The following is a 13,051-nucleotide window of genomic DNA, read 5'->3' as shown; positions in this document are numbered from 1 at the left end:
AAATATTCAATTTTGTTTTTATTTACGAGTTTTTTATTTATTTCATTCCTTATAAACTTTACATATAAAATGTATATTCGTCTGTCTACGTTATCATAAAATTGAAAATACGAAAATAAGTATGGATCACTCTAAAATTAAACTTCTTCAATAAAACAATCATCAAAATTAATCTAAATACAATATTGATTTCCATAATTGAGGTTTCACAAAAAATGAACTTATTCTTTTTTTTAAATCGATTGAAAAACCCATTCATTGAGCGGCCAGTGTCAATAAATATAAAAAGTATAAACCCTACAATATAGAACTACTTCTGTAGTTCAGTTAAGTTAGTTTTTTAGTAATGAACTACTTGCGTGAACTGAAACAATTATTTCGAAACGCATTAAGCAAATAATTTCGCGGCTTCTTTTAGTTTTCTTTTTTTGAATTTAAACTCTTTTACTACATGCAGTAATTAGTTAGGATTAAGATGTCTAGTTAACCGTGTTTACAGAATAAATCCTTCAAATCTCTATCTATATCCTGTAGCTGTGGGCGCTTACTTGCACGTACCTGTCTCCGTTGTCACTTTGCCGTACGGTAACATAAGTTATAAGTTACACATTGTTCTAGCTTTTTCCAGCAGTTTTGTTGGTGTGACCGGGATATGGTATTTGACCATTATAAAAAGAACATCCTATATCTATATATATGATATCCTTTTCCATTCCATAAATATCATAGTGATTGATTAAGCTAGAAGCTTAAGGAGCAAGAACTCATTTTCGTATGTATAATATCATTAAGGATTACTTTAATTGTTGCTTAAAGTAAACGACGATTATAATTCTTTTTAAGAACTGTACATAAATTAAATTTACGGTTAATTAATGCCTAAAATTAATATTCATATTACTTAAACATTACCCCTCTCTGTACATATATTTTTAATTTTATTGAATGACGCCTTATTTTAATATATTTATATTACTAATTTTCTTTTTATTGAAAAGTGTAATAATCTGCGTGCAATTGGGCATGTAAATATTCTGAAAAAAAAATCCTTGTCAACTTCTCTTAAAATTTATTTAATAAAATTAAGCATTTTGACTAATACCATTAGTTATCATAATAACTGACTAAATAAACCTAGAATTCGGTTCTTTCTGTCTATCCGTGAAAATCTTGATGTAAATAGTCGTTTAGGAAAAAAAATTGGATATCGGTAAGACTAAAGTCGATTTTTTTTCTAAAAAAATAACGCTATTTACGTATGAATTTGTAAAGTCAGATAGCTAATCCTCGAGATACAATATATATACGTATTCTAGAAAATTAGAGATAATTATTATAATAGATAAGTTAATAATTGTTTACTACCACTCCGTTGAGTGAGTATGCGTATACATATATGAGTACATAATACATTTTAGCGCCCAATCATAAAATGTATTTAACATAATATGTCTAGTGTATAGATTACTATTACGTTGTTTCTATCACAGTGCGTGGGTGGGGCCAATAGATTGATATCTGAATCCGTTACATTTTAGTGTTAAAGTGATAAACTTTCTAACATGCACATAATATAATGAAGGTAACGGTAAAAAATAAAATGAATTACCTTACATACAGTTTTATCTTTTTGAAATATTGCTTCCTATTCTCATATGCACATCAGAAATAATCATTTAGAGAAATAATTTAGATTAAATTTATTTCCAGATGCGTATTCGTATTTAAAAATGAATATTTCATATTTTAAAGAAAATATCAATGAGATTTTAATGCAATTATACAGCAATTATTTAAACGACAATAATAATAACCACTGAGCTTGTATAAATAGATCGAGTCTTAGATTACACTACATCTGTGGATTGAGAAATATAGAGGAAATAAAAAGGTATATATGAATCGGAACATTTGGCGTTGCATTATTTCTGTCTGTCCCAATAGGAGACAGGCGTGTCGTATATGTATATACTATTAATATCATCATCATTTCAGCCTCTGCCCTTTCTTTGCATGATTTTTTTTATTGGTGAAATAAATTAAGATGATATAATATATGTTCAACATTAAAGGAAAAATGGTTAAAAACATAAATTTAACAGCTATGGTTTTTTTTCTGCAATGAACATTAAAAATGTATCCAGACACGATCACCTTAAAGTGAAATTGTTCTTTTTTATAATTTTTGGGTACTCAATGTTATGATGGAAATTTCTACCAGTATGCAAAGAAAGGTTAACTGCCCACTGCTGAACATAAGCCACCCCTCTTGGGGGGTTTGCCAGTTATTCAGGCTTGGCAAGTGGATTGATAACTGCAGTTAGGCTTTAGAGATGTTTAAGAGGGACACTGTTGCCCATCCCTCGCTATACTATTAATATACATAAAATTATTTAAAATGTCAATTTCCGTAGTGACAATGAGAACAGTTCCCCAGCTACCAAGGAAGCGTTTTGAAATACTCAAGATTTCCGACAAACACAACCTACCGCAGCGTTATCCCGCGGGATTTGTGCTTATCCACAGCGACTCTTGTTTATATACACGACGCCACATTTAAACCTTGATTGTGGGATTTCGCTTTATCTGAAAGCACCATGATAATTAGCCGCCGCATGTCTAGCGATTGAAGCGCCGCGCTCATTGTTTTTTTTTTTAATGTATTTGTATAAAGATTTTTTTTAATAGATCTTACTATATTGTATACGATTAAATATACGAGTTCGTAAAGATGTTTCTATGTTTTTTTTTTTTTTAAATGGATTTGAATAAAATTTGGTACAAGGATAGATTGGTAGATGGGCATCAAAGATGAATATCTTGAGCAACACCAAGTTAACAATTTTCACGTAATGAGGTAACAAACAGGTCAATAGTCATTAATGTTAGAAATGGTAGATTTTATTATGTTTTAGCGAAACTATTATTATAGATAGATATAGATTTAGACTTGTTTTTTGAAAAAAACATAGTTGAAGTAATCACACATTACTTTATAATGATAGTGAGTCATAGTAAAACGCCCACATTCCACTAATTATTACGAATAACAAGTTTACACATTTCGTAATGAATGTTTAAAAAATAGGATATTTGCACGATAATATAAAATAAAATATTATAGTGCAAATATCCAAAAAAAAAATAATATAAAAAAATGTGGAAATTATATTTAATTAAAGTAATTAAAGAAGTGAGTAGTAAAAATTATGGTATGAAAATATATTTCAAATTTTACTATTACTTTTCTAAGAAAATTATTTGCATATAATATAATTAAACAATGATAATTAAATAAATTGGCCTTGTGATTCCGGCATAGCATAGGCCACCCCTTCCTTTCCCGTGAGTGTCGCGAAAGAAGCGAGTAAGGGAAGACGAGAGATGGGCAGCAGCGGCCCTCTTAAAACATCTCTAAAGTCTAACTAAATCTAAGTCCTCCTGCCAAGCGTGGCAATTACTAGCAAAACCCCCCTAAGGGAGAGACTTGTAATCAACAGTAGACAGTTAAAGGCTGATATGATAATGCTTCATGATAAAATAATGAATTTAATATTTCAGTATGTTTTGTATGTCAAATCTGCACGTGGAACACGGAACGAGACCTTTTATCTACTTCAAAATCCATTGCCACTCTTAATTACTCTGTGACGCAAATTACGTGAAGATGTTATAAAATATTTACTTTATGATTGGTATGCACAAGGACGATACGATAAAGATTGTTTCTACCGAAACGTTGAACGAGACACGCTGGCTCTTAGATTAGTTCTTAGAAATAATCACTATCTCTTACAGATATAAGGTATGTAATTACGAGTATACTTACACCCGCGACTTCATTCGCGTGATCGAAATAAAAGTGGTAATCCTTCTCTATCTATGTGTAACCGGCCAACCTTTATAATGTTTGGCTTTTGTTATGAGTGAAAATGAAATGGTAACCCCGTCTACGCTATCGGTATACGCTAGTAGGGCACCAGTGAGAGATGATGGGAAAGGATGAAAGTAGATCAGGTGGCCTATCATAATGAATTGCACAAGAATTAACCACGATGGTTTCCAATGGGAACCGCGTGGAGGTCGACCTGATAGGGTATATTGCTAGCAATGGGACGGTTAGATTCTATTATTGAAAATCCCTTTCCTCCTCTTGTAATATTTGGTTTTGGTGTCAATAAAGTAATCCAATAAAGTAACATATATACAAAATCACTTTTACATTTATGAGATGGCTAAGGGTCTAACTTAATGGTCGAGGGATGGGCAGCAGCTTATGTTAAGGTATTATAAATACCTTAACATACGCTGCTGCCCATCCCTCGGAAATTTAAATTAAGGAAATTTAAATTATTTCAGTTATACAAAATAACAAAGACACTAAATGGTTTTCAAAATATTTAACTTGAATAAAAAAAAAAACCTAAATAATAATTCAATCGGACAATAGTTTAGTACTGTTAGAAGTATTTGTAAATATTATGAACAAAATGGGTTAATGCAGATTTAAATATCAAATAATATACGATATTATACGGATTCATACTTGAGTATAAAATATGTGACAGGCTATTATTTAGAAGATTAAACGATACCTACTCTCAAATATTTAAAACAAGATAAATAATAAAAAAAAGCTGCTTAAAACCAGTTCTGAATATTAATAAATGATCGCTATTATATATTTCTTATTAAACTAGCTGTACGTGTGACTTTGCGTGCATGACCTTCTCCTCCTTGATTATCAGGAATAATTTAGTATAGTTCCCAGATTATCGGGATACAAGGCTATCTCCATCCCAAATATTATGCGTATGCCAAATTTCATGGCGATTTGTCGAGCCAAGAGGTAAGAAACAAACAAGGCACTTTCAAATTTTCCTTTTCAATATATAAATGTGAAAGTGAGACTGTTTATTTGTTTGTCGGCGCTTTAATGATTTAATCAATCGTCATGTAATTTGGTGCGAATATACACATATAGTAGAACCTCGATTATTCGAATCAAATAAAACCACGGGTATTCGGTATAATCGAAAATCCGGCTAATTGATTTCAAAATTTTAATATTTTTTATTATGTAAATGGTTTTACATACGTCATTTGGATGTACAATATAAAAAAATTACGAGCTACAAAGATAATGGATTACATACCTATGTAACTTAAAATTTTGTTTGGAAATAATTAGTTTTTAATCTTTGGCGTAATGAATCACATATTTTCATTGCGATTAAATCTCTGATGCGACGACAACTATAGGGGATTCGATTCGTCCTGTCTTGTCCGGATAATCGAATATTCGGATAATTGATGTTCGAATAATCGAGACTCTACTCTATTATTACTTTTTGTCTCTCGCCAATCAAATTATCCCAGTATAAAGAACGAAGTCGTAGTTAAAAAATAGTGATATAATATTACTAAAGATATTGTTTATATTTATGAAAAAAGTAGTGTGTTTCTTCTGTTGAGAAGGTATACAGTTAAAAGAATATATGTCTTAGTCTTTTTTTATAGGAAGATAATGGAATGGTAACCTCGCCTGCACTATCGGTATACGCTGGAGAGGCCTCAGTGAGGGATAATAGGTGAAGGTGAAAGCAGATTAGCTAGCCCATTGTAAAGAATTCTACAAGAATTAATCAGAATTGTTTCCAGAGGTAACCGCATGGAGGCCGACCTGACGGGATATATTGCCCATTAATAATAATCCTATTCTTTCCCTATATGCCTTATTGAATCACAAACATAGTTAATCAGGTAGTAATATGGTGGGTAGATTAAAGTATCTATGATTTATCGTATGTAACCAATAATCGTGTTTCATAGAACTTAGATATATTGTGATATATGTATAGACAGATAACTAGATATAAAGTACGTATCTATATAATATTAATATTTATCGAAGTTAGGTATTCTTATTTTCATTTTGATAAATTATTTTTTTAATTTCAATTCATATTTTTAACTGATTTATTTACAAAATATTAAAAATACGTGTGCTTAATAATATCTATTTTCAGCCAATAAATAAAAACAAAATGCTTTATCTCACAGTCCTTATAATAATTAATTCGAATAACTACTCGGCTATTTACTATGTAATTTTCATATAATAAAATGTTGCAATGAAAATTCAGGCAAGCGAGATTAGACCGATAGTCCGATAACGACAATCGGACGATGACCCCGCCGTGTTGGTCATTCATAAACTTTGGTTCACATGCGTCAGTTTTATGAATGTCTGTACACAACAAATATATAAAACATCAGGTACATACTTTTTTAAAAGATTTAGTTCCTTAGGAAAAACAATAGATTCTTTACTGTCTGAATTCCAAAACTAGATATTCTAACAAATGGATGATTATTATTGTCATTTAATTGTTAGTAATGGGGATTAAAGGTGCATTACTATACTATAATATACCTTACTAAGTTGAGGTCCACGGGACCCTCTGAAAACCATTATGGTTTTACTCATGAATAAATTACACTGGCACAACTGACCAGACTTTATTCTCATTTATATTTAATCTATAAAAAAATCACTCATATATGAGAAAATTATGCTCGAGTAATCCGTCAATTCGATACAGTTTTCCTTTAATCTAATTAAAATAGTCTCACATTTATTACGATAATTTATCAGCAAACAGGCTCCTCGCACGTTGAAATAGTTGTACAATTGTTCAACGTGCTATGTGAATAGGAACGACAAATAAACATGGCGTCTTTGATTGCATACCTGTCATTTGTTGGTCAATAAGATAATTAATTTAGTTAATTACCATCCATATATATCAACTGTGTTATGTTGTTGTTGATTGTTCTTGTTTATAGCCTTCTATATTGTAAGGCTAGGCCGTGTGGTCCCGACATCAAATAGGCTACCACTTCCTTCTCCATTGGTATTGTAAAAGGCGACTCAGGATACTTAATAGTCGAGGGATGAGCGGCGTCCCTCTTCAAACATGACCAAAAGCCTGACTGCGGTTGCCTACCTGATTGCTAAACGTGGCATCTACTGGCAAAACTCCTTTTATCCCCATAAGGGCAGTAGAGGGAAGCCTATGTTCAGCACTGAACAATTAACGGCTGATATGATGATACTATTATTTATTTATTTATATTTTTGCATACGTTAAAATATGCATAAAATATACGGTAAAATATACGTTAAAATATCTACAGGGCGGAATTAATGCCTGATGCCTGTTAACCGTTACGCTAAACAGAGAGAGAGAGTAAACGCTACTAATAAATATGAAATTTATAAAGATGTTTGTTCATCAACACTTGATATATGGAATGTAGACGGATTATTCGTAAATTAACATATTATTTACTTTATATGGATATTTTATATTATTTAAATTTACTCGAGCGAAGTCGTGCGATACAGTCAATAATTAATTATTAGGTAATTTATTAATAATTAATTATAAATTATTAATAATTAATTATTAGGTAAAAAATATATTTTTTTATTCTTACTTTTAATTTTTTATTACTTTTAAGAACATCGAATATAATATTAACACAGTATACTCTTTTTGTTTGTTTTCTTGTTTATTACTATTATTTTCTTGGGATGATAATATTAAGGTATTAAAATAACATGATAATATGTATCTCTCATACTCATAACTTCTTACTGTAAGTGTTGGCATTACAAATTTTTAGCATATGCACCGCCTCCAAGAGCAAAGAATTGCACAGCTATAAATTTATCGAGGAATGTCAAACAAAAGTGAAATTTCATGTGTCGGCTTCTCTTCAAAGAGAAACGTTTGCCGTGGCGACTCGAGATTATGTTGTCTTTACAAAATTAGCCTTCGTCTATTACATAGTTGGGCAATGTTTACGTACTAAGTTAGTTTCGAAAGAAATTTAGACCCTGTTTACGTAATGCAACCATGGGATATGGGAATATTAATGAATTGACGCTTGTTTGGTCATTTTGTTTAAGGCTTTTTTTTTGTTTACTTAGACTAGACTAGTAAAGCAGATTATTAAATGTATAAGATTATAGCAAGATTTATGTATAAATTCATGAAGATATGGATGAATTTTTAATATATCTATATAGTTTGTTTAACAATCTAACTGATATTAAAATATAGTGTACTTACAAATTTTTTAATAATAAAATATTTATAAATGTAAAAGTTTATTTATTTAGATATTAATGTATTTGGATATTCAGATGTTTGTTTCTCTACCAAATTTACTAAATAGACATCTGAGTCCTCAGAAATGGCAACGCATGGGGGGTATTATGGGCGAAACAGTATACTCTGTTATATCCATGTTACTGCTCATGTCTACAGGCAACTTTCCATCAGATGAGTCGTCAGCTCGTTTACCATTCTAGGTTGCATGAAAAAAAAAAAGTTACTGCACCCTACAAATAGGGTTCCTGTTATAATTAATACATACATAAGATCATAAGTATAAAATAAGTAGAAAAGAAATGTGAATATCTTATCTTTCTTCATTATTTCTTTCAAATATAGCGAACCTATATATAACAAAATACGGTACCTATTTATTTAATGAGTGGCCCATCGTGATCAATGCATCTGCACGATGATTTTCAGAGGGGACCACGTGGAGGTCGAACTGACAGTGCATATTGCTAGCATAGGGACTGGTAGTCTGCATTACTAACTATACCTTCCCCCCATATGATATCTTCTACTACCAATGTAATTTTTATACTAGTAAAAAATATAGGTATAAAAATAATCTTGTCAGTGAACGGTCATATCGGCTATTATGGTTTTTATCCTATCACTTTCTCGCACTCTCACTCACTTATCATCAAAATTATAACGAATTTATGTTCTCTATATTCTATGCTTGGGTATCGAAGTATTTTTATTTCTTTTAATGTTAATTGAAATGACATGGGTGGTGTCACGGACCGTGTTAAGTACTTACCTTTATATTAATTCTTTTTTTTATTAAAGTCCCATAGATTTTGAACGTCGAATTCCATTTGACATGAACTTTCCTCTTTATATCTTTAATCGATAGAGTAGGCTTACATGCCGATTAAAACTGGAATATTATCTTTTGGTTATAACGTGTTGATATCTGGTTTGAGCTAATATTAACTTACTAACTTCACGCACAACTCCTTAAAGGATAGGTAATAATAACATCGTATTAGAGGCATTTTATGTTCTTTTTTATTATATTATTTTAGTTTTAACTTTTAAAAGTATAATATTAAATACCTATTGTAATCAATATACCTTTTATAATATAATCGACTTTGTAATCGATTTTATATGAATAGTTTAAAAATTATTTCCACGCTGCGACACAATTTTCTTTACGAAAAATCTTATTTCATAAATATTTTGGGTTCTGGATGGTTAAATCTTACATATAACTTTTCTATAATCCCTTGTATAGAAATTAGAATAATATATCGATAAGATCAATTTAAAATCGATAAAATCATATGAATCGAATTAAATAATGCTTGTTTATATCCCGGACTAATATTGTAAATGGCGTTCCGGAAATTCCAGCATCATGTAAACCATTCCTGTCTTAAGTATAGAATATCTAACCTCTAGCAATAAGTTAATATTTATCACCTTTTTATTTTTGAACTTTATTAGTGTTCAAATATCATTAACGATTATTTTGTCGCATTCGATATACCTGTCTCTCTTTAACATATTAGTAATTGAATTTATTATTCGGTGGAATCAAGCGGTGTGATTCAAACGGGAAAAATATGCACCCCGGGTGTAGGAATTACCATAAGCGGGAGTAATGATTAGAAATTCCTTAGATATTTACTTTCTATTTAACAATTTGTGCGCTTATGAGTTAATTAATTCATAATGTCCCAGGAGGCCGAGAAAGTTGGATGTTGATTCTGTTTATTTCTTATACGCACAGTTTATGCTCTTCTCAATAATTGTTAACTAATATAGCTAGTATATTATATAAAATTTGTAATTAATTTGTCATTTATATACAAATTTTTAAAATCCCTCTCATGTATTTCAGCAGTAAGATCCAGTCGAGAAGAATTGGCCAGTTCTATTATTGTTACATAATGAGACAATAGTTTTAAATTAGTATTTTGTATTGTTGCAGCGAATCTCACCATCAGTACCCGTGGCTTCAGCCTAGAACTGCTCATCCACTCCCCTATTCAGGACATGTACCTATGCTTCAATCGGTCCAAGTTAGTCGGCAGGCGATTGGTGAGTAGATATAACAGTATATAACTATAAAGAAACATTAAGACTGTCTACTCTTGAAACTACACGCTTATCTATGCCGATTATTTTAAAAAGAGTTAATTATTTTCTTATGTTTTTAAGTTATACCCTTATAATCCGTTCTTATCTAAAATAAAATGTATTTTCTAAAATTTTACTCATTCTATATTTGTAGATTATAAACTGTTCAAAGCAATATATGATATATTACATTTTTAAACAAACATGCCATAATAATTTTATATAATATTGTTCACAGACAAGATTTCAAGCGGAGAGACAACCGAATTGTTTATTCAAAGAGGAATTTGTGAACGGCTACAACAGATATCACCTGATGAAGAACGAAGATCGCTATATAGGATTCAACAGGCGAGGCTTGCAGTTACGTCGAGGAAAGAGCCGCCTTCCAGAGCGTGTGCACAAGTGCTTGGACTTCATGAAGGTGGCCCGTGGTGATGACTTCAACTTGGACAGGCACAATAACATGCTTGCAGGAGACTTACCGAAATGGCGGCCGCAGCGCAGACTCCGGCCCCCACCGCAGAACTCCATCAAGCCACCGTGTCACGGCGTCCGCCACCACCACGGAAGGTATCAGAGGCGAAAAAATTGCGACGGAACATAGGTGCCCCGTCGTTTCATCACCAGCTCATTTACGCTTCTACGCTTCGCGCGTTCCGTTGCCAGCTGTAGATGGACATTGTGAGTGGACAGAGTATTAGTCAACTATCGCAGTATTATTACAGTGACGAGGACTGGATAGCGTTAGGTTAGGTGAGCCGCGGTGGCCGCGGCGTCGGCCCGCATGAATGGTAGCTGATGCGAGAGAGCAAACATTTGAATGGGAGAAAAAGCCGAGCCGGAACGACCGACGTTCGGACCTGTGAAATTCCTTAAGCTCGTGTAACATCGTGGCGCTCGTTTGCTCTTGTGCCTACGGTCGGACTCGTGTTCTAAAAGGAAAAAAAGGTTTTCTGTAGAAAGAGCAAATAGTAGTCTCGTCAGTCACGAGTCTTCCGACAGACCACCGCAGTTGGTGCGTGGAAGTGATGCCGGTACTGATATCGGTACCAGCCCTCAAGCAAAGACACCATCTCGACTGCGCGCACAGCGCATTGTGACTTCATATTACCCACGATTGTTCCGGATGGCTCGCCATAAGTGTAGCAAAAAGGCCTTTGCGTCAATTCTCAGTGTGTTATTATTTAAAACGCTTTACTGTTAAATTAAGAACCGATCGTGTTACGCTTGTAAATATAATAAAATAATTGTGTTTACTTATTTATCAAAAAAACGTTAATCAGAAATTTATAAACGTAGATGTTAGTTGTAAAGTTGTATTAAAATGTTTTGTATTTAATTATGGGTATTTAATCTATCCTACCAACCGCTCTCTTGTGATTAGCCACAGTTGATATAACCTAGATTTCTTTAACTTCATATAATGAAACATTTCCTACTAACGTTCATAATGTGAATATTGTTCTGTTTTGATTGCATGGTTTCACGAGTTTCTGTATATATTATTTTAAGAGTTCGACAGGGAGCGATAGATTTTTGAATCTCTCTATGTTTTTGAATCAGTACTGACTGGTATTCTCGATTTTTCATAAAGGGACCCAATACTTTGTCGCCTAATTTTCCTAGATAACAATACAATGTGGTGATTCAATTTTACTAATATCCATTCCAGCAATCCTATTAAATAGTGGAACTTATACCTAATGTTAACATATTAAGATCTGTGCCATAGTGTGGTGGCAGTGTACGACTTTGCGTTGGCAATGTAGTGTTTTAAGTTTGTCTGTAAACTATGAGTAGATAAAAGATATATAACATAAGGAAATATAATAACTGAATTAAATTATTGTACGCTTTTCATGTCGGGATAAAAATAGTATATAAAACGTTTAAAATCGAAATATTCTAGAAATTACCATCATTATTTAATTTACTTTAAAAAAAATTCAGTGACATTGTTTTCTTATTATAAAGTAACTATTGATATCTCGATATGGAAATTATGAAAAAACCAATCAAACATTAGTAAAATGTGTTACTGTATTCTGTATGCCATATAGATATACAATTGTATTAAGAGCGAAGGTTATTAAAATATTTTTCTCCATAGTTTCATATTTGAATGCATTCGGTTGCCTGTATGAATGATTTATATTATCGAATAAATTTTACTGGTATACTTTGTCAGTGTTAAAGTCATATTACATTCCTCCTGTATTCCATATAATTACATTTGAAGACGTTATGACATTCCAAACAACAAGTTAAACAAAATAAATATGCGCTTAAATAAATAATGAATTTTGTTGAATAGTATGACACTATACTGTATTACTGTGTCTAATTATAAGTATTCAGACGCTGAACGAAATCGTGTAATTGCTAAGAAAAATTACGAAATTAAATATTTAACTCGCAATTTGTGTTTTTTTTTTCTTTAACAATTCTTCATAATTGTATGCAACTCAGAATGGCAATAAAGTGAAAGAAACAAACCGACGGTTTACATAATGAAAAGTCGCCTACAAACATGAACAGTATTATACCATCCGGAACATAAGAGTTTGATAATTATTCTAAGATTTATTTATTTATTCATTAGTACAAATATGTGTACATGGCGGACTTAATGCTAAAAGCATTCTCTCCCAGTTAATCATAGGAATTTAGATTATTATTTTATTTTGCTATGTTCATGATTTATTAGAGTTTTTACTATATAGCAAAAAGGACAATCATTTTTTTATTAATTACAAAAATAGAAAAAC

At 31.6% G+C, this 13,051-nt stretch overlaps 1 protein-coding gene across 4 annotated transcripts in view; it reads left to right on the top strand.

Moving 5' to 3' along the window:
* Positions 1–12,702, top strand: part of LOC113509622 (uncharacterized) — a 172,566-nt gene extending 159,864 nt beyond the window's left edge. For all 4 annotated transcript variants that reach the window (XM_052899254.1, XM_052899255.1, XM_052899253.1 and 1 more), the window contains 2 exons: positions 10,132–10,241; positions 10,519–12,702. In XM_052899254.1, the coding sequence (XP_052755214.1) occupies positions 10,132–10,241; positions 10,519–10,887 (479 nt within the window). In that variant the 3' untranslated portion in view covers positions 10,888–12,702. The remainder of the gene's footprint in view (positions 1–10,131; positions 10,242–10,518) is intronic.
* The last annotated feature ends 349 nt before the right edge of the window (positions 12,703–13,051 follow it).

Source organism: Galleria mellonella, unplaced genomic scaffold, assembly GCF_026898425.1.
Source record: "Galleria mellonella isolate WM207_F2 unplaced genomic scaffold, CSIRO_AGI_GalMel_v1 utg57, whole genome shotgun sequence".
NCBI lineage: Eukaryota > Metazoa > Arthropoda > Insecta > Lepidoptera > Pyralidae > Galleria > Galleria mellonella.
The sequence above is the reverse complement of the archived record's forward strand: the minus strand, read 5'-3'. Positions and strand labels throughout refer to the sequence as shown.